Source organism: Lycium ferocissimum, chromosome 2, assembly GCF_029784015.1.
Source record: "Lycium ferocissimum isolate CSIRO_LF1 chromosome 2, AGI_CSIRO_Lferr_CH_V1, whole genome shotgun sequence".
Classification (NCBI taxonomy): Eukaryota; Viridiplantae; Streptophyta; class Magnoliopsida; order Solanales; family Solanaceae; genus Lycium; species Lycium ferocissimum.
In genome coordinates this window covers 5,147,853-5,170,146 of record NC_081343.1, presented here as the reverse complement: position 1 = coordinate 5,170,146, position 22,294 = coordinate 5,147,853, and the positions used below count along the sequence as shown (strand labels likewise).

General features: G+C 38.8%; 1 protein-coding gene across 4 annotated transcripts in view; it reads left to right on the top strand.

Annotated features, from left to right (window-relative positions):
- Window positions 1-22,294, top strand: part of LOC132033098 (uncharacterized) — a 28,421-nt gene extending 6,127 nt beyond the window's left edge. Inside the window, exons 2-11 of one of the 4 annotated variants that reach the window (XM_059422978.1) lie at window positions 3,712-3,776; window positions 6,264-6,486; window positions 6,669-6,767; window positions 7,621-7,790; window positions 8,920-9,062; window positions 15,186-15,360; window positions 15,432-16,026; window positions 16,650-16,762; window positions 20,037-20,280; window positions 21,843-22,294. In XM_059422978.1, the coding sequence (XP_059278961.1) occupies window positions 3,712-3,776; window positions 6,264-6,486; window positions 6,669-6,767; window positions 7,621-7,790; window positions 8,920-9,062; window positions 15,186-15,360; window positions 15,432-16,026; window positions 16,650-16,762; window positions 20,037-20,280; window positions 21,843-22,067 (2,052 nt within the window). In that variant the 3' untranslated portion in view covers window positions 22,068-22,294. Of the gene's footprint in view, window positions 1-3,711; window positions 3,777-5,976; window positions 6,129-6,263; window positions 6,487-6,668; window positions 6,768-7,620; window positions 7,791-8,919; window positions 9,063-15,185; window positions 15,361-15,431; window positions 16,027-16,649; window positions 16,763-20,036; window positions 20,281-21,842 lie in introns of those variants that run through there. The other 3 variants (XM_059422993.1, XM_059422985.1, XM_059422971.1) reach the window with 3 other exon arrangements.

Here is a 22,294-nt window from a genome sequence, read left to right as displayed (position 1 = left end):
TCTGTATGCACGCTCGAACATTTTGCTAAAGTCGGACAACGCTCAGAACTAGCTCCTCTATCACGGCCGCCTTAAGGTCTTCAAACGCCTTTTGGCGGTGCTCGATCCATCCCATGATTTGTTCTTCTTTAACAACTCGGTCAAGGGTGCTTCCTTGCCTGAATAGCCACTGATAAAACGCCGGTAGTAGTTAACAAGGCCAAGGAAGGATCTCAACTCGGTTACCCTTGTAGGTGCCTCCCATTCTTGGATAGCCGTGCCTTAGCCTCGTCCGTCGTAGCTCGCCATTGCTAATGACATGGCCCCGAAGTACACCTTTGATTGTGCAAACTCGCACTTTTCCCTCTTGATGTATAGCTCGTTCTCTCGCAACACTTGGAAAACCTTTCGTAAGTGTTCCACATGCTCCCCCAAGGTGTTACTGTAGATGACTATATCATCCAAGTAGACTACCACGCGATCCGGTAGGGATAAAAGATCTCGTTCATGAGAGTGCAAAATGTCGCGGGTGCGTTGGTTAACCGAAGGGCATCACCAACCACTCGAAGGCTCTGTACCTTGTCACACAGGCTGTCTTTGGTTCGTCCCCTTCTGCAATCCGAACCTGGTAGTAACCTTTGCGAGATCCACCTTGGTAAAGTACTTGGCTTGTCAAGTCTATCAAATAAGTCAGCAATGAGCGGGATTGGGTACTTGTTCTTCACAGTGACCTTATTAAGTGCCCGATAGTCTATAGACAAGCGCAATGATCCATCCTTCTTCTTTTGAAACAACACCGGTGCACCAAAGGGTGCCTTCGATGGGTGAATGTGGCCGGCATCTAGTAACTCCTTTAGTTGTTTCCTAAGCTCCTCCAACTCAGGCGGTGCCATGGGATAAGGGGAAAATGCGGGTGGCTTAGCCCCTGGCTCCAACTCAATCTTATGATCCACCTCATATCTATATAGCTCATCGGGCATGACATCCTTGTTTTCCTCGAGCAACTTCTTCATGCAAAGGCGGCAGTGTCTCCGGGGGCCCTTGTATTCTTCCAAACTTGCAATGGTTGCCATGAATGTCGCTCTCTCCTTTCTTAAGACCTCGATTAGGCCGCATGGGCCGAAAGTTGTGTTTGCCCCTTTGCATGCGGCATGGTCCTTTGTGAGGGCACCATGCAAGCTCCTTCTCGCTCCAAGACCAAGAGACGTTTAAGGTAGGGGTCGATCATCACGTGGCAATGTCTAAAGAACTCTTTCCCCAGAACAATGTCAAAGATATCATAGTAGTGGCGGTAAAATTTGTCGTACCTTTCCGGTCGCCCAATTTGACACTAACGCCATTAGCTACACCACGAGCATTTTACGGCTTAGCATTCACGGTTCACGAGGCGTTAATTGTAGCAAGCTTCAACTCTAGTCTCTTCACTGCCACCTCGGTCACAAAATTGTGAGTCACTCCGGTGTCCACTAATGCACGAGCGAGCTTGTTATTATGGTGAGATCCACGTATTGATTTTTATTCTCGTTGGGTTGGATAGGTTGCTTCTTGATGCCGCCACATATGCTTATCATACCTAGCCGTGCGTGCACCGAACTCTCTTGCGTTTGCTCCTTTCGTTCACGGACCATTGCATTGAGGCTCTTCAGAGAGTCGGGACAACCGAAGCCGTGTGGTCCTCCACATATGTAGCATCCCTTCTTCTCGATCCGCGCCTTCTGCCCGCATAGCCCCGATGACCACTTGACTTTTTCGTCGAACTTGTTGGCATTTTGAGTCCTGGAGTAGTGTTGTTGAGAGTCCTTGTTCTTACCACGGTCTCCCCACCTTGGCATGCCACCCCTCGACTCATTACCTTTGCCTTTGTCGTGTTTGTCATGCTTGAAATCCATTAAAGACTCGGCCTCCTATGGCTTGGTCTATATCCTCGACTTCGGCGTTACAACTCTTGCTTAGCCCGCCCGCAACCCGTCCATGAAGTGAAATAACAAGTTATCGCTCGTGAGGTTGGGAATTTGAAGCATAAGGGTGGCGAACTCCTTGACATAGTCGCGAATGCTCCCGTCCCTTCAACTCTCTAAGTTTGCGCCTTGCCTCGTACAAGACATTATTTGGGAAGAACCGTCGCTTGAACTCATTCTTGAACCGATCCCACGTGTTGATTGTGCACGGTCCGTCAAAGATCGGCGACCTTTTTCTCCACCATAGCATGGCATGGAGTCTTAGGTACAATTGTTGATCTTGGCTCGATCGTCCCTCACTTTGCCATGCCTCGAAATAGTTCTCCAAGTGCCAAAAAAGTTCTCCACCTCTTGTGCATCACGAAGTTTTCAACACCGGTGGCTTGGGAGCCTCGATCTTAGCTCTCCTCGTCACGACAACGTTGTTTGGCCACACCAACGTTGACTCGCTTCTTCAAGTACTATCTTTGCCTTCATGGCATCGATAGTACTCAACGCCTCCACGAGTCCGCACTCTAAGGCGTTGATGGTTCGCTTTACCTCAATCACCGCATTCGCCCCTCCAAGTCATTTCGGATGCTTTCAATTTCTTCAAGAGTATGCTCCTCAAGAACGCTAAGAGTGCCCTCTACCTTGCCCAAACGTTGGCCAAATATGTCGATGGCGTCCATCCCCACATTAACTTTCATAACCCACTTTCGAGCAAAGACGCCCCTGACAGACCTCCACGCCATCCTTGCTCGCCTCAGCCGGTAGATGGTTCTTGGGATGTAAGCCCTTCATTCGGCACAACATCCGGGCAAAGACCTCCCCGGCTCTTGTTGGCGGCATTCCTTTTTTCTCGATCCTTCTTGCCGGCAAAGATCTGGATGACGTTGGGTTGGGTTTTAGCAGCGTTGATTTCTCCGTCGTTTGTCATTTCCTTAGTCGTAACCTTGGCTCTGATACCACGTTGTCACGTCCTTAGTCTTCAACTAAGCGCACGTGCGGCACTTGACAACTCGCTCACGTTCTTGCACAACTTGCTCACGATCTCGATATGCCAAGGCACTTAGTTTACTACACTCAACATCGCTAAGGGAATATTAATAGAAATTCTATTTTTTTATTATGAAGACTCGATTGAATGGTTTTTTACAAACGTATGCCCCTCTATTTATACTACTCACCTAGGGGCTAATGGATAAATAATAATTGTTACACAAGCCCTCTATATTTACAAGTAGGTCCCCCTCTCTGCAATGCCTAGAATATTCTAAGACTTCTCAAGAAAGTCTTTTTAAATATTTTATAAGAATTCTAGCCTCCAAGAAAACTCTCCATGGCTCTAATCTTCCCATAAACGCTAGCATTTGTTTACGTAAGCATCCACATGTCTAAAATATGTGCTCATGTGGCAATATCACTTGGAAGGTCATCACAGTACAGCTGTAATATACAAAATTCTTTTCGGCAGTTAAAAGCTACCTAAACAAAAAGTTTGCCACCGGACAAATTTGGGCTGAGCACTAGCGCGCTCTTGCTTTTCCAATTCCCTACGATTAAATCTGAAACCAATTACTACAATTAAATTGAAGAAACCAAAAAAAGAAGAAGAAAGAATCATATTTATTCGCCGGCGTCGACCAGCACGCCGGCGATCGATCTGAATATGGAGAATGAGAAAAGTAAAGATGAGAAGAAGAAGAAGAAGAATGGTAGCGGGAGGAGTTTGTTGGCGTTGAAATCCTTATTCTCTTTCAAGAGTGATGCTTCTGCTGGTGCAGCCACCACTCCTCCTTACCAGCCTTTACCTTTTCTCTCTCCACTCGCTAATTCTGTTCTCTCTCGTTGCTCCAAGTATATATACTATTCCCTTCTCTTCACATTACTTCTATTTTCATTTTTACCGACTGAACTACTACTTAATATTTATGTAACCATGCTACTATTACAACTGAAAGTTCAACTATATTGAAATAATAACAATGTCTAGCTAATGAAACTAATATTAAGTCGCTTCATGTATTTATTTCCCTCCTTTTCTCTATTTCAATCCACCAATCTTAAATATCATCCTTGTCCCAGCATTCAGATAGGTTCTTGCCCATTGCTTGGGTTTAGACAGTACCATGGCTCTCAAGTACCCCTTCAACACATCTATTCAATCTTTCAGTTTGTCTATCTGTCTCAGGGTGATAAGCAGTGCTTAGAGTCACTGCTTCCCTTGATTTTTTTTTGCCAAAATTGACTAGTGAACACATTATCCTTGTCTGTTACCATAATGTTAGGAAAATTTATGTAAGTTTTTAATCTCCTCAAGGAATAACTCTGCTACTTGCACAGCTATAACTGGATGCTGCAGAGTCAGGAAGTGTCCATACTTGGTAAATCTATTAATAACCACCAATATCACATCTTTGTTTAACCGAGAGTTGTAGCTTATATTACTGTTAATATTCATGTATTTATTTCCCTTCTTTTCTTCTTTATTTCCATCCACCAATCTTAAATATCATCCTTGTCCTCAGGGCTGTGCATTTATTTGCTGCACAAAATCTGAAGAGCTAAGTTTTCCCACTGAACGAAACACCTTGACTGCTGCTGCATTATTCTCCTTCACCATCCTTCTCTGCAAAATGGCACAAGGTCGAACCAAAATCTGTCCATCTTCTAACTTCAAGGGAAACTTCTGCTGAGGTTGCATTGCATGCCCAATTTTCTTCTTCAGTAATGACACAGGATAAACTGGGGAATGATTAGTAGTCGCAGCTTGTATGCTACTGCTCTTAAGTTGCTTCCTGGCTGTTATAAGGTTGCAGTTTCAGATATACCTAATCTTCAACTTTAAACTGCCTACCATTTCATCCTAGTTTGGGATTGAACTAAGTGATCCCTCAGGACCACCTGAACTTGCAGTCTTTGTTGAATGAGGTTCTGCACTTATTGGACTGGAGATTTAGGAATTGGTCCCATAGGAAGTTGAGGAGGTTCATATCTTATAATGTTTGCAAAGGAGTGCACTGCAGTGAGGTGTGAAAATTTGTGTTATCCCAGCATTCAGATAGGTTCTTGCCCATTGCTTGGGTTTGGACAATACCATGGCTCTCAAGTGCTCCTTCAACACATCTATTCAATCTTTTAGCAGTCTTTAGAGTCACTGCTTCCCTTGAATAAATGTTGCCAAAATTGACTAGTGAACACTTTATTCTTGTCTGATACCATAATGTTAGGAAAATTTATGTAAGTTTTTAATTTCCTCAATTTATGTAAGTTTTTAATCTCCTCAAGGAATAACTCTGCTACTTGCACAGCTATAAATGGATTCTGTAGAGTCAGGAAGTGTCCATACTTGGTAAATCTATTAATAACCACCAATATCACATCTTTTCCTTGTGACTTGGGTAACCCTTCTATGAAATCCAAGATAATATCACTCCAAGCTTGTGAGGGAATTTCCAGAGGTTGCTGTACTCCTAGCCTCCTAAGTCTGCCACAGTTTCATCTTTGCTTCTTTTGTACATCTTTCTTCATGGCTGGATAGTAAAAACAGAGTTGTAACTCTTCACGGTTGACCTACAAAGGCATTAGTTTGCAGGGTGTGTAATTTGTTACCTTATGCTGTGGTTTTCCCTATGTATATCTTGCCCTTATATCTCAACACTCTTGTGACCAATTATAGTGAGAATTGGCTCCTTACTTGACTACAACTGCGGCTATAATCCTTCCAACGTGATCATCTCCTCCATAACTTTGTTCAACCTCTGTATCCATGTAGGAAGGACACCATATATTGCATAAGTCTCTCCTTGGTCCTTTGATATTCTGGAAAGTGCATCAACCACTCTATTTTCAGAACCTTTCCTATATTCGATTTCATAATTCAATCCAAGTAATTTAGTCTGGTCTTTTTGCTGAATGACTGCAGTTACCTTCTGCTCCAAAAAATATTTAAACTGATGGTCACTCTTAATGATGAAATGTCCTCCTTGAATGTAGCGCCTCCATTTGTCTATGGCTGCTATCACTGCCATGTGTTCCTTCTCATACATTGACTTTCCCACATGTCTTGGAGCTAGGGCCTTTGCTATAGTAGGTCTGTTGTCTTGAGTTAGTACGGCTCCAATTCCCTGGTGGCTAGCATTAGTTTCAATGGTGAAAGGTTTGCTAAAATCAGGCATCACCAGCGCAGGGCATCACACATTTCTTTAGGTTCAATATTTGTTATAATTTTTCTTAATCTGTCTGGTGATGTGCGTGCCACTGGAGTTTTGATCTTTCGTGTAAGCTAAGATATTGGTTTATGAGATGTCTTATTACTTATTGTCTATTGTCCCTCAAGTGCAGGATTTTGCAGGTACAGATTGAAGAGTTGCAACATCAATTTGATTCAGATCTTCTTGATGATGTTAAACAACCCTTAGTGTATGCAAGGAACTTTCTGGAATTTTGCTCTTTCCAAGCTCTTCAAGTGGAAACCATCCGTCCTGATTATCTGAGCGATAAGGACTTCCGTCGGTTGATGTTCGATATGATGCTAGCATGGGAGGCCCCTGGTGTTGGAAATCAAGTACTAAACTACATGAGATATACTCTATTTTGCCTTTATCAAAAAAAAAAAAAAAAAAAGAAAAAGATATACTCTATTTTGCAAGACTGTATTCGTTTCTTGATTTTCTAAATTCCGCTTGCTATGCCATAGGTTTGGCTGTCCATTTGTAAGTCTAACTGTCTAACAATACCCTTATGGAGATGTCGTCACAGGAAACTGCTGCTTCTGATGAGAGGGAAGTGGAGGATGAAGATAGCTGGTCATTGTTTTATTCAGATTCCACAAACATGGCTGTTCAGGTTGTAACTGTAACATTTTCCTTTATTTAGTACTCCCTCCGTCCAATTTATGTGATGCACTTTCCTTTTTAGTCTGCCCCAGAAAGAATGATACCTTCTATATTTATAAACAATTTAACTTTAAACTTCTCATTTTACCCTTAATGAGATGGTTTATAGCCACACAAATATCTATGGCTTGTTTTAGACCACAAGTCTTAAAAATCTTTCCATGTTTCTTAAACTCCATGCATAGTCAAAGTGCATTACATGGGATGGAGGGAGAATTTATTTTTGGAGTAGAAATAGTTAGAAAGATGCGGGGGTCGAGGATTAGGATAGAATGTTAGTAGGTCGCCAAGGGTTCTCCCTATTAGTCATATCTAGCTAGGAATCGCGTAGTTTCTTTCCTTCAATGTGTGTTATTATTTACTGTCTTGTTTGTCTTGTATCTTGCTATTGTGCTGTCATATTTTTACTTGCTACCTTGCTTCAAATTCTTTCTTCTCTTTCGAGCCGAGGGTCTATCGGAAACAGCCTCTCTACCACACAAAGGTAGGGGTAAGGTCTGCGTACATCTTATCCTCCCCAGACCCCACTTTTTGGGATTACACTGGCTATGTTGTTGTTGTTAAATTTTTACATTACTACTTTTTATCCGTGACAGAAATTGTATACCTCCACTGTAGAAGGTTCTATCCTCTTTGAAGGGCACAGAAAAAAAAGTTGTTTATATCTAAAGAAAGAGAAATATGTTCTCTCTTGGGGTTGCATTGAATTGCAAAATAATTTTCTCAGAAGGGCATCATATGATTTTGTCCTGCAGTTTTCAACTGCCCTTTATTTATCCGTTTTATTTTTTGTCTCTTGTCAGGTTGATGATAAAAAGACAGTTGGTGCAGATTCATTTTCACGAATAGCTCCTGCTTGTGCTATTGTTGCAGACATTATAACAGTTCACAATCTTTTCGATGTCCTAGCAAGTTCTTCAGGTCAACGGCTCCATTTTCTTATATACGACAAGTACCTTCGGAGTCTTGAAAAGTATGCTCCATTACTTGTGCATAAATTGTTGTACCCCTCTTTACCTTTTTGTTCTTTGGGTACTTTACTTTTTCGCGAAAGATTGAAATCAAGCAGGTCAGAGATCTTTTGAGATTAATTGGTTTGAAGTCCTCAGTAAAGGACAAAACTTCCACTCAAGACTTAGAATTTTTTCAATTATGAGTTGAAATGGAGGTTACCTGATACTAAGGATGGTAAAGTAGTTTGATCTAACTTGGAAAGCCGCTTAAAGATTTTTAATATGAAAAAATTCATACACAGTGATACTGTGTAGATGAGCTAGAAATCTCGGGTATGCCGTTTTTGCATTTTCTTCATCATGTGTTCTTCAATCTGGATGATCTCGGGGATTAATATCATGCTTCTCCTAGCTCCATTTGTTGCAACAATTCACACATATCCCTACAAGTCGTTGGATTTTTGGAAGACAAAATATTCATGCACTTGTCCCACTTCTTTGTCTCCTGCAAAGTTGCCTGTAGGACTTGATAACGCAGATAAACATTGAGGAGTTTATCAGAGTTCGGCGACATAGTTCATCTTTCGTTCGACCCACTTGTACCAGCAATTTGCCTCAATTTTGCATTCTATATCTCAAACAACCTATTCCGACAACGAAAGTTAGAGAGAAGTGGGAGTTCTCACTCTAGCAAACTATTGTCTAATTTTCTATTCTGAATTTGGTCCAAATGTTATAATTTATTAGTTAAGGCGTGGTTAGCATATAATAGAGAAGAAATAGATCCCTTCGTTTAGTTATCTGATAGCTATCCTATTTATAAATTAAATATGTTAACAAAAGCATCAGATGAGAATTTTTGTGATTCTGGCCTTCTAATTTATGTTATAAAATATAATAAGTTCTCCGTCACCAGGTAAAAATCACAGATCTGTCTCCAGTTGAGTTCCCTCTCTCTATCTCTCTCTCTCTCTCCTGTGTTAGCAGAACCGTCATGATAATTTTGTGTTTTAGGGACTTTACATACACTATTTGGATGCACATGCAGTCTTGCTTTTGATATAAAGTCTTGGTATATCCAGAGTAAAATCTGGCGCTTAGATGAATGTTTACTTATCAGGTATTTCCTCATTCCTATTCCTACTGCAGGGTGATAAAGGCAGTCCAGAATTTCAGTGGGCCTCAAATGGTGTCCAACCTTTCACTTGCAGAGGAAGAGATAATACTAGAGGTGGATGGTACAGTTCCCACACAACCAGTTTTGAAACATATTGGAATAGCTGCATGGCCTGGTAAGCCATATCCTTTTTTTATCGAAGGATGATTGTATGTCTGATGCTTTGAATACTATAACTCTACCAAAATCATCTAAGATAGTTTACATTTCTTTTGAAATATGAAACAAAAGAGATGCGTCTGAATTTTAAGGAGTTCCTCTGCTCTGAAAATTGAAAATTGCATATATAAAGCAGGAATGCTGAAAAAAAATTGTTTTGCAAATGATAGTTTTTCATTTTATTTTTTATTTTTGAATGAAGTCTTTGGAAATCTTAGTTTTTGGAGATTTAGGCAGTGACAAGTGGTGGCAAGGCTGACAGGATGTGATCAGTTTTCCAAAATGCTATAAGAAGCACCAAATTTTACCATGTTAGACAGAAGAAAAATTATCTATTTCTGTCTGAAATAATTCATGTTATATATTCATGTAGATCTAGGGTGCATTAAATAACATGACTGAAGAAGTACCTTATCCCTAAGAAAACGTGAGCAACAAAGTAAAGAGAAGTGAAACATCCTTTTTTATTATAAGGAAACTAAATGTCCAGGTTGAGGTTCGAATCCCAAACCTCAATGACACAAATGACATGCTTGACCAGTGATTCAGGAGGCCCTCTTTTAAGAGAAGTGAAACATCTATCTGAGTAAGAAATGAAAAAGAAAATTGCATAAGTTTCCTAGATTATGTTGAGTTTTCCTTAGGTCATTTGGTTGAGACGAGAACACATTGCGCTTTAAACTCTGGATCTGATCAATTGCTCTGCGAAAACCGGAAAATGGTAAAAACAGAAAATTGCAGGGTGTGCTCAAGCAAATCAGATATCTGGTTTGTGCTCTGAGGAAGAAAGATGTTAAAAGAGAAAAAACGATGCAAGAGAGAAAAGATTGTCAAATGTCTATCCAAAACATACCATAAAGAAATTTGATCCTAAAGACTTCCTGAAGAAGCAAATTTACCTTCCTCAGAAAGGAAAAGAAAGAAATCGAAGAAGCATATTTTCAAAACTTTCCATCTGATGATGATTTTGCATAGGGTTATATAAAGGCAAATAAACCATTATACACTTAGACGTTCACTTTTATATTGTCTCCCCACCTAAGAAGAATTATGATACTAAAAGACTTTATGAGTAAGAATGTTTCTGAAACTCTCCGATATTATATAGGGTTAGATATAGGCAAATACAATAAAAACTCCTTAACTTTATGAAGGCACCCTCCTTCCTTTGGGCAATTTAAAATATTTTAAATTATTAACTGCTAATTAAGAATTTATGTGTACTCATAAAAAAGAAAGTATCTGCCTACTGATCATTCATTGTGTAGTTAGTCTTTCGCTTATGTTTTCTTGTTAAAGTGTGTGATCATCTCATCTAAAGGCTTAGACCAGCATTTTTGAAAGTGCGATGCAGGAAAAAGAGACAAGGCCCACTTCGCTTAAAGCGCGAGAGAAGCAAAGCGCTCACTTCATTTAGTAAAACACTATTTTAAAAGAATCTCAAAATGAACATTGTGCAAATAAACAAAATAACTAAATTATTAAGAACTGAATAAAAATAATATCTATTAGCAAATCTTTCAATTTAAAAAGGCTACGCAGCTGATTACTTTTCTGGTTATAAAAAAAAGTCTTTCTGTTTAAAAAGTGAAAAGCTCATAATCATCCATAAGACAAGCAAAATCAAAGAAAACCGAGAAGGAAAAAGAAGCTGAAGAAGATTACCAAATTGAATAGATTAACAAACTGGACAAAAAGAAAAAAAAGGAAATAAAAGAAAGCAAAAGCACAAAACAATTTTTTAAAAAGAAAAGTAAGGGATACAATTTATGTTCCAGATGTTATTTATATGGGAAACAGGCAGAGACAGTCAACCATCTCTTTTTACACTTCAAAATCAGATCTGGAAAATCTTGATTAACTTGGGGGGAATCAGATGGGTGATGCCAGGGAACACACAAAGGAGTCACTAGATAGTTGGGGTAGAGAAGAAATTTTGTCCAATCACAAGGAGAGATGGAGGGTTGTCCCAGCATGTATTTGGTCAGAGGTGTTTTGAGGATAAGCAATGCAATATACGGAAGCTGAAGATGAATTGCTTAGTCCTTTATTATTTTTGGTGTAAACAGGAATGTTTAGCATACGAACTGAAGATATTTTTGATGTTTTAGACAATATGTAAGGAGGACATAGATAGGAAGTTTCCTCTATTTTGTAATTGTCTGGCTTTGGGGGACTAGACAGTTTGGTATAGTAAACCTGTTAATAGATAGAATGTTACCATTATCCCCAAAAAAAAAAAAAAAGTTTATGAAAAACAGAAAAGGAAAAAAGAGCTGAACAAGATTATCAAACTGAATAAATTGACAAATTGAAGAAGATTATTCAATTAAATAAATAAAGAACTGGAAAATAAAAAAAAAGACAAACAAGAAATTAAAAGAAACCAAAGCGATGAAACATAAGAAAGAAAAAAAGTCAAGAAGAAGCAGAAAAAAAAAAAAAAAAAAAAAAAAAAAAAAAAAAAAAGAAAAAGAAGAAAAAACAAGCACAAAAAGAGCATTTCTGATCACTTTCCAGTAGCATTACAATGTGGTACTTGGGTTCAGAACAAAAATTATTTCAAGTTTGAAAATTGGTGGTTGGGATTGGAAGGTTTTACTGATAGAGTTAATGTCTGGTGGAGTTCTTTTAATTTATTGGGAGACCTGACTACATTCTTGCTTGCAAACTGAAAGCTCTTAAAACAAAGCTAAAGGAATGGAGCAAGAGTGAGCAACCTGAACTCTCAAAGAAAGAAATTGTTCAGATGGCAGACCTGGATTCGGTACTTAGTGACAGACCTTTAACTGGGGAGAAATAGCAAAGAAGACTGCAATTTATATGGAGTATGAGGAACTTGTCAAACGAAGAGATTTCATGGAGACAGAAGTCTAGGACCTTATGGCTAAAAGAAGGTGATAAGAACACTAAGTTCTTTCACAAAATGGCTAATGCTCACAAGAGGTACAACAACATTGATCAATTGCTAGTTCAAGGAGAGTTAAGTGAAAGAATCAAAGGGGAAATCATTGACTTTTATCAGCAGCTTTATACAGAAACTGAAGAATGGAGGCCTTCTTGTCATTTTGAAAGATGCCCTGTCATCTCAGAGGAAAGAATCTTTTACAAGGCAGATTTGAGGAAGAAGAAGACTGAAATGTTTGAAGTTGTGCGCAGCCGATAAAGCCCCTGGACCAGATGGATTCACCATGGGCTTTTTCATCAAATGCTGGGAAGTGGTGAAACATGATATAATGAATGCTATGCAGAATTTCCATGATCAAGAAGTCTTTGAAAGAAGTTTCAATGCTACTTTCACAAAAAGAAGAAAGGGCAAAGGAACTGAGGGATTTCAGGCCTATCAGTTTGATAGGTAGTTTCTACAAGCTAATTTCCAAAGTGTTGACAGAAAGATTGAAAAATGACAAAGCTGGTAGATTCTCAACAAATGGCATTTATCAAAGGAAGACAAATCATGGATGCTGTGCTAGTGGCAAATGAAGCTGTGGATTCTAGACTTAAGCAACAAAAACCCGGAATTCTATGCAAGTTAGACATTGAAAGCATATGATCATGTTAATTAGGTTTTTCTACTAAAATTATTAGAAAGGAACACATAAATGGATTCAGTGGATCAAGCACTGCATCACAACTGTCAATTTCTCAATTCTTATTAAGAAGGTCTCAGCAAGGAGATCCTCTGTCTCCTTTTTTGTTCCTTCTGGTTATGGAAGGCCTCAATAATATGATAAAAACTGCTAGTTTAAATGGGTGGATTCAAGGTTTTGCAGTGGCTACAGGTGATAGGGGCAGCATGGAAGTGACACATCTCCAGTATGCTGATGACACACTCATTTTTTGTGACGCACAAGAAGATCAGTTGAGATACTTGAGGGTGATCTTAGTCTTATTTGAAGGTGTTTCTGGTTTACACATTAACTGGAGGAAAAGCCTGTTATTCCCCATCAATGAGGTCACAGAGATGGCACAACTAAATGCAATTCAGTGGAGAAGTTGACGCTTTACCAACTACTTATCTTGGAATGAAGCAAAATCTAAATCCATAGGAATTTGGGACAGTGTTATTGAAAAATGTGAGAAGAAACTGGCTAGATGGAAGACTCAATACTTATCTTTGGGGGTAGGTTGACGCTCATTCACTCAGTCTTAGATGCTCTTCCTACATATATGATGTCTTTTGTTTCCAATCCCAGCAGGGGTCATTAAAAGGCTGGACAGAATCAGGAGAGCATTCCTATGGCAAGGTAACAAAGAAAAGAAAGGGTATCATCTAGTCAAATGGGAAGCTCTTACTTTTGGAAAGAAATATGGAGGTCTGGGAATCAGAATTTGAAGATTCACAATAAAGCACTGAAGATGAAATGGTTGTGGAGACTTACCAATGAGAATCAGACTCTATGGGGTAAAGTTATAAATACCAAATATGAGAAGGGAAGACAAATGGATGACCAAGGAGGTTGATACACCATATGGGGTTGGTTTATGGAGGTCTATCAGGACCTTTTGGGTGAACTGAAAAGCAAAACGAAGATCAAAGTCCTGGACGGTAACAAAACTAGCTTCTGGGAGGACAACTGGCATGAAATAGGGATTCTTAAAGTACACTTCCCCGACATATTCAATCTCGTGCTTCACCAACAGAAGACTATAGCAGAAATGTGGACACCTCAAGGTTGGGATATAACTTTCAGAAGATTACTCAATGATTGGAGATGGACAGAGTAACTGAATTTTACAGCATACTTGCACAATTCAGTGGTGTACAGGCAGGTGAAGATGTATTGAGATGGCAAGGTAACAACAGTGGTGATTTCAAGGTCTATGCAGCATATAGGTTGATGAATCGGTCTAATCAGCAGATTGATAATTGGCCTTGGAAACATATTTGGAGAACTAACATCCCACACAAAGTGGCTTGTTTTTGTGGCTCTTGGCAAAGGAAGCTGTCCTCACCAAGGAAAATTTAATGAAAAGACAGATAACATTGTGTCCCAAATGTTTTTTGTGTGGAGATAAAGCAGAGACAGTTAACCATCTATTCCTACATTGCGAAGTGACTGGACAGCTGTGGAGAATTTTCTTTAATCTTAAAGGCATATCCTGGATCATGCCTGGAAAGATTAGTGAAGCTTTACAGAGTTGGGAGGAAGCAGGGTCTACGGCAAAGAACAGAAGTAGATGGAGAATTGTCCCTGCTTGCATCTGGTGGACAATCTGGAAGGAGAGGAATTCAAGATGTTTTAAAAATATAGAGAATAGCATGCAGAAGATCAAACTGAATTGTCTTTTGCTATTAAGTTTTTGGTGTAAACAGATATTTTCAGATGATACTGCTACCATAATTGATGTGCTAGATTCAATATGAGGTAGATCAGTTTAGCTTCTGAAGTACAATTGTAAATATGGTTTCAGTACAACCCATGTACTGTGTTGCCGCATATATATATATATATATACAATAGTTACCAGTTTCAAAAAAAAAAAAAAAAAAGAGCATAAGAGGAAAAAAGGAAACCGCAGAGAAGATGCAATGAAACAAGAAGAAGAAGAAGAAGAATAAAATACATGGATTTTTAAGAAGCATCAGCCAGTCGAAGAACCCTCGTCGCAGGGAGAGAAGAGGAAGAGAAAGATCCTTGAATTTTTTTCTCTCAAACATGTTCCCACCTCTTCTTTTTCTTCTAAAAAGTTGCTTTTTTGAAACCAAGAAGTGACGCTTTTTTGCTACCTCACTTCACTGACAGAACCGACCATTCATTCACTTTGCATTGCCTCACCCTCATCTCGCTTCGCTTCATTACTTAGCGATCTTTTCACAACAATGGCTTAGCGGTTAGATAGCACATTATTATTTACTTAATTTTATCTTCAACACAGCCCTTCACGTGCGGGTCTGATAGTTTTCCATAGACCAATCACATGAATATTCTTTTTTGATAATGGTTGGCAGTGAGACTAGCATGCAGGACCTTTGGGTACTCTGATACAATATTGAATTGTGTGACCATCTCATCTAAAAGCTTAATTTCTCTTAGTTGCTAAGATGCTTCATTCTTCCATTTTCAATTTCATCCAGGAAGGTTAACATTGACCAACTATGCTCTCTACTTTGAGTCTGGAATGGGCTTATATGATAAAGCAGTGCGATATGATCTAGCATCCGACTTGAAACAAATCATTAAGCCTGAGCTAACTGGACCTTTAGGTGCTCGCCTCTTTGACAAAGCAGTTATGTACAAGTCCTCATCTATGTAAGTTTAATGTTTTCAGTTGAAGCTTTATATCTTAACTCACCAGGAATTTCTAACTTTAGTTAATACAGGGTAGATCCTGCATATTTTGAATTTCCAGAATTTAAAGGAAGTTCAAGACGGGACTATTGGTTGGATATCTGTCTCGAGATCTTCCATGCTCACAATTTTGCTCGGAAGTATAATCTCAAAGAGGGTCAGCAGTCCGAAGCACTTGCTAGGGCTGTTCTTGGAATTTACAGATACAGGGCAGTAAGAGAGGCTTTTAAAATATCTTCGTCCAATTACAAAACCCTACTGTGTTTTAACTTGGCAGAAAGTCTTCCTCGAGGAGATGCGATCTTGGAAACTTTATCAAGCCGCTTGATACTCATGAACTCTGCCGGCAATCAATGTGGATTATTGGGTTCTCCTAGTGCAAGGAGACAGGTGGTACACCCAGTATCACGGGTATCACTTTGTAGACTTGGAATTATCTCATGCAAGGAGGTTGACATAATTGGAGAAGCAACAAGTTTAGTAGGAGATGTCTTTGTTGGTGAGGTAAATCCTCTGGAAAATGCTGTCAAGCAGTCCATGAAGAATATTGGAAGGGCTGAAGCTGCACAGGCGACAGTTGACCAAGTCAAAGTTGAAGGAATTGATACTAATTTAGCTGTAATGAAGGTATAAATGAACTCCTTTGTCTTTTTCTTTTTTTTTGCTTAATGTCTCATTCCTGTGATTCTGGAGATTGCTGCTGCTTGTACTCCTTTTGATAGTTGAGCCCTGCTAAAGGCACTTCCGCATACAGGAAACTGCCTTACGTAGTGAGTTACTTCAGTTCATCCTATGGTTAAAAATGGTGCAAAGATGAAAACTGCAGTCTGGTTTTCTAGGGAATTAAGAAGGTAGCATGATTGTTGTTCTGCCATTCATATGTCTTCTGTACATCTTTGATTTTAGAATAGTTAATAGCTTCACTTATTTGTGGCTCCCTTTGGTTGGCTTTGCTTATTATCGTTAACTTAGTAAGTTGTTCACTGGGTATGTTGTTGTTGTTGTCGTCCCTGCTCCTTATCTTTGAAAATATCACTTCATAAATGGGGATACTTTGTTGGCTTTGCTTCTTGTTGTAAAATTTGAAATGAGTTCCTGCGACCTCATCTTTGAAGAGTATCACTTTGTAAATGGGGATAATTGAGTTGTGATATATTATTGCTGCTTAGAAACATATTAGTCGCAGAGCTATTACTACATAATGTTCTCCATCAGGATGACACTCTTTAAAAAGAAATTTTCTTTCGCAGGAGCTGCTTTTCCCTCTCCTCGGATCAATTAATCGCCTTCAACTATTAGCTTCATGGAAAGATCCATGGAAGTCAATGTTATTTGTGGTGTTTGTAAGCTATGCTATAATCAGGTATCTAAGACTTAACTTTTCTCTTGTTTTATGTGTTAGACAAAACTCAAGTCCAACATGTTGAAGGATTAATTTTTCTTGGCAATATTTTAATAGTAACTTTCTGTCTCTTGAAATTCTAGTTCGATTGATTTAGATGACTTTTTTATTTAAAAAATTGTAACAGAAATTCTCCTTTTAGGATGTGCATTGTCATCCCTTCCCATTCCTCATTACCTTGTAATAGAAATCAGTCGTGACTCTTTCTAGGTATCCAAATAAATCACAATAAGGCTAGAGTGAGGGAGGAGGCAATGCTGAAATTTACCTAGTTCTTGTATTGTTTCAAATTTTAAAAACAGTTATAAGAAGCCTGTATATTGAGTTTGGCAATATGAGTGTGCTGTTACAAAGCCACATTGCCCTCAGTTCATTTTAAGAAGCCACATTTCTCTTACAAGCCTATGAAGTCCTTTTCTTTCTCATCTTTTCCCACAGTCTAGTAATCTCTCGTTATGTAAGTCAGCCAGTTAGACCTATATTGGAGTATTGAAGATGAAAAATCCAGTTGGCTTGTGACTTATAAAACAATCGGTTAGCTTGTGAATACCTGAAGAAGGAGGAAATACATTTTTGGGGTACATAGAGCACCAAGGGTTGTCTAGGCCAAAATGGGATAGTCCAGATTAACTATCACTCCTGACTGGGTAGTAGCGAGGGGTTAATGAATTATGATGGAGCTCGCTACACTTTGATATGTGTTTGACATATAACACTACTTCTATGATATTCTTATATATGTCTAGTCCATATTGCTTTCCAAAATTTAATTTCCAAGCGTAGCCATGGAAGCAGTTGTTTTGATTTATACAGAAATCGTCAAAAGCTCATATCATCACCAACAATATTTTCTCCTTCAGAACAGTAAACCAAAGAGTAGAAGAGAGATCCAGCAAGACCCAGACAGAGGATGAGAAATGAAAAAAACATGGTTGTGGCAAAAGAAGAAATTTTCAGTGAAAAAAAGGAGAAAGGAAAAAGAAAAGAAGAAAAGGTACCAACCAAAAGGTTCCTGACAAAATAAAAAATGCTCTCAGGCACAGTTTTCGAGGTTCAGCTTTCTCTCTTCTGAAAGTTAAACAGTCCCTTTTCCGGCAACTTCACAGCAAGGAACATAGTTTCTCCTCAGTCATCTACCAGTGATTGTTCAGAAACTTAGTCAACATTCAACGCGGGGGAAGATAAGATTTATTTTAACTCAGGTTTTAAATCTTATGAAATCACAAGGACACATTCAAGATTCCAGATCTGGTTCGACTGGGTGGAACGCAGCAGGAATATGTTCAAGAGAGTTAGTCTGAGTTTAAAGTTATGAGGTGGATTACAGTACTAGTTTCTCAAAAAAAGTTATGCAGTGGATTGTGCATGTTCTCAACATGGCATCAAAGATCCAAAAAATGTCAGTCAAATGCTGGAAGATGGAAGATCTCCTTGCAGAGTTTTATGGCACATTGAAATACAATAAATATGGAAGGTACATCAGCATTATTGCTGTACAAGGAGATAGAGAGCAGTTACAGTTATTCCTGAGGGGACTTTTAAAGAAGGATGGGGGATCACATTACAAATAGAAAGATTCATTACTGCTACGCACGAAAAGTTGAGTCTCAATAAATAACAGACACAACCTGCCATGTATTTCAATCAAGGCTTATTGGACCAATGCATGAACCCACAAACCTCTATTCTCTGTCCAGTGTCGAACCAACCGCAGATGTGTGAGCCGATGTAATGCTCATGCCACCAATTAATTGTATTAACACTATTTATACTTTGCTTCCTCGGCTCTTTAAAGAGCTTTCTCAGATTTGGATTGTGAATCCAAAGCTTTATGCCATAAGTAAGGAAGCCTTCAGCCACACCAAATTTGGAGTGCACAAACATCAAAAAATTCCCCCCAACACTTGATGATTGAGGTCTAGCATTCCAGCATAAACTATATCGTTGCTCAACCAACTCAAGCAAAGTAGAATCTACACACACCTGAGGAACCACATTCCTGTTCGACATTTTGTCGAACAACTTGGAAGCAAACAGATCCTCTTCACATTTGTCATACACTCCAGTACTTTTGGCCATTTTGTCAGACAAATAGGAAGCAACTATAGTTGTCTTAAATTTCGTACTTTCTAGCCAGGTATTGAAGTAGACACTAGACGAATCAAGCTCTCGAGCACACAACATCCAGTTTCATCGCAGTTCAGACCTTCACTTCCTGGAGATGTAGCATCACTTCGGATACAGATGTCGCACTTGCAATCGATGTTGCGTACACAACATCCACTTTCATTGTAGTTCAGACCTTCGCTTCCGGGAAATGTAGCATCACTTCCGATACAGATGTCGCACTCGCAATCGATGCTGCTTACACAATATCCATGCCGCTGCTGCAATTTGTTGAGATTCGCTGCTATTTCGCCCAATTTTACTGACTCCTGTTCCAATAGCTTGCCATGTTTAATCATGGCTTCTTCGTTTTGAGTAGTTCGATCATCTAAAACCTTCAGCCTTCATTCGATCATCGTTTTGAGCTTTCTCCGGTTGCGGAAGAATGATGTTACTCAATGTAGATTGCAATCTTATTTTCTTTAATTTTTTTAGTTAGGAATTGGTTTAAATGGAGCGACACGGTTTGTGAAGATTCATATAGTAGACCCCAACTTGCTTGTAATTAAAGCGTAGCCATAGTTGTTTTTAGTTAGAAATAGAATTGATAATCTTGTCTTTAGCTAGGAATAAAGTTTACAGATAAGGTTTTCCCTAATTATATCTTTTTACTTAGAGATAAGAGTTCTGTTAGTTTCAGGAGTTTAATCGGATTGTCATATAATTTGTTTGGAAGATTTTGAATAGTACCTAATGAACAATCTTTCCCTCTTCCTCTCTTATTATTCGCTCTCATCTTTCCTATTTCTCTCTATTCTTCCCCCCTTTCTCTTTTTTTTTTCTTTTTGTTGCTACATAAAGTTTCGTATACAGAAGTACTTTCCATGCGTTGTAATGCTGGAGTAAGATTCAGTTAACTATAATCCTTTCTGCTGAAGGTGAAACGGAAATTGATCAGGTTCCTTAGGTTTGAGGTGACCGGAAATTGGTTGTGCTTTTACCTGACAATTCTGATATTCTGACTTCTGGCAGAACAGTGTTGTTTTCATCTGTCTAAAATATACTGACTCTTTCATCTTTTTTCTTGTCATCCCTAGCTGTTCTGAAATGTTTCATTTTTTATATGCAGGGGGTGGATAAAATATGCATTGCCTGCTCTGTTGGTTGTGCTTGCAGTTATCATGCTTTGGCGTAGGATTATCGGAAGAGGGAGGCCATTAGAACCACTAAAAATCATAGCTCCTCCTCCAAAAAATGCTGTTGAGCAGCTCTTGTTATTGCAGGAAGCTATCAGTCAACTTGAGGCGTTAATCCAAAGTGGCAACATCATTCTGCTGAAAGTACGAGCTCTCATTTTTGCTGTCCTTCCTCAGGTATTATCATCTGAAGTCCTCATATTGAACTGCTAATTGGGTTTTGATATTACTATTTCTTTATTCTTAGCATTGTTGAAACTTCGAAAACTCCATACATGGGAGGGGATTACACTTTAATATTTCGAGATGTTTAATGCATATATGAAGTGATTGTGAAAGCCGAGCAATAGTTGGACCTCAAAGAAGCTCTAGAAATTTGATACATAGTTGTTTTTTGCCGTTGATAATGTTGAAGAGTTGATATATGTCGTTGTATTATAACTTCACGGTTTGAGGTACTTAATGCATACATGGTTGTGATGGAAAACCTAGCTAAAGTATTTCATTTTATAAATACTAGTTTAGGAGACTTATAGGTTTCTTTTTGCGGAGGCTAATTGATAACAACCACGATTTGAGTCACGGGTCGTAATCGTCATGATACACATGAACTCCCTTGGTCCACAACCTAGATATCCTATTGTGATGCAAGTAAGTGGTAACCCTAGCCGTCCTTTGTTTCCCACGAGAAACCTTAGGAAGACCCTTATTGGTATTTATGGGCAATCTGTTAAAAGTTTTAAGTGTAAGGTTAACGATGGGCTAACTAGCACCCCTTATGGGTGGACTGGACCCAATAATATTTTCCAACATCTCTCGTCACACATAAGGGTGCTCAAGCTTCACCAAGCTAAGGAAAACATATTCTCCTTTAAATTCTCTTGCATCATTTCATACCAGATAAATAGGTCGTGCGACCAACATATTATGAGAGCACTTCACTATACATCTAATGGGAAATATACAGCTTCTTGTCGGCCCCCAGGGTTTAGCTCAATTGTCGAAGGTTAAGGGATTTGTGTCTTAGGTCACATGTTCGAGCCCTGCAACAAGTGAACTAACTCTAGTATTCAAATGGAGAAGGGTAGAGGGGCGGCCCCATCATCCCGTGTTTCGAAGGTTGCGGTTGGCTCCAAACGAATTTCTTGGTCATGATTATATATATTATGTATCTCGTCGTCATCATGAAAATCATCAAGTAGATCATATAAAGTATGCCTAATGCCCTAAATCATTTGAATCACATTGGTACATCTCATTTTGATCTCATGTATCATAGTTTTTTGTGTTCACAATTATGACTTATCTAAATGATATTCCATCAATGATCATCCTCCTTTCACGAGTCTCTCATGGGCTAACGGTTAAGGTTAAAGTGAAAGTTTAACTAATGAGCTAACTAGCACCCCTTATGGGTGGACCGGACATGGTAATATTTTCCCAACCTAGCAATAGCTGGACTTGAAGAAGCTCTAGAAATTTGATACTGGTGCAATTTTACAGTAAATATTAAAATGAAGGTCTAAATAACTTGAAGGTTCTTATTCCCTTGGTTACACAAACTTGGGAGTTTAGAAGTTATCTAGATACAAATTCTCTCTAAGCTGAAATTTTTGCACTCACTACTTTAAGAACGTATAAAGATCATTGTGAAGTTACAACTTTCTAGTCACACTTGGCGCGAAATATTTACTCTTGGTGATATCTTACTATTTGAATTTTATTTTCTTTATCTTTAGGCAACTGACCGGACAGGTCTTCTACTGGTGATCATGGCCTTGGCTTTTGCTTTTGTGCCACTTAAATATTTGATTCTTTTAGCTTTCTTGGAGTCTTTCACAAGCAACATGCCTCTGAGGAGAATTAGCAGTGAAAGAGATCTTCGACGGTTTAGGGAGTGGTGGATCAGGATACCAGCAGCTCCGGTGCAACTTATGAAACCTGACGACAAGAAGACAAGATGAGTAAGAAAACCCTATAAAAAGGGACAAGAACCATTAAGCGTAGGAGTTGTGTAAATACTGATGCCTTTATTTGTATTTTCAATGAAGATAGATGGCACAAAGTCAATGAAAACCAATTTGACTTCGTAAAAGATTTTCCGGTTTCTGTTATTGTGGTTATGTAACTACATTATTGATTGTGTAATATTCTTGAATGTAAATGAAAAATTAAGTGGATAGAATTGGAA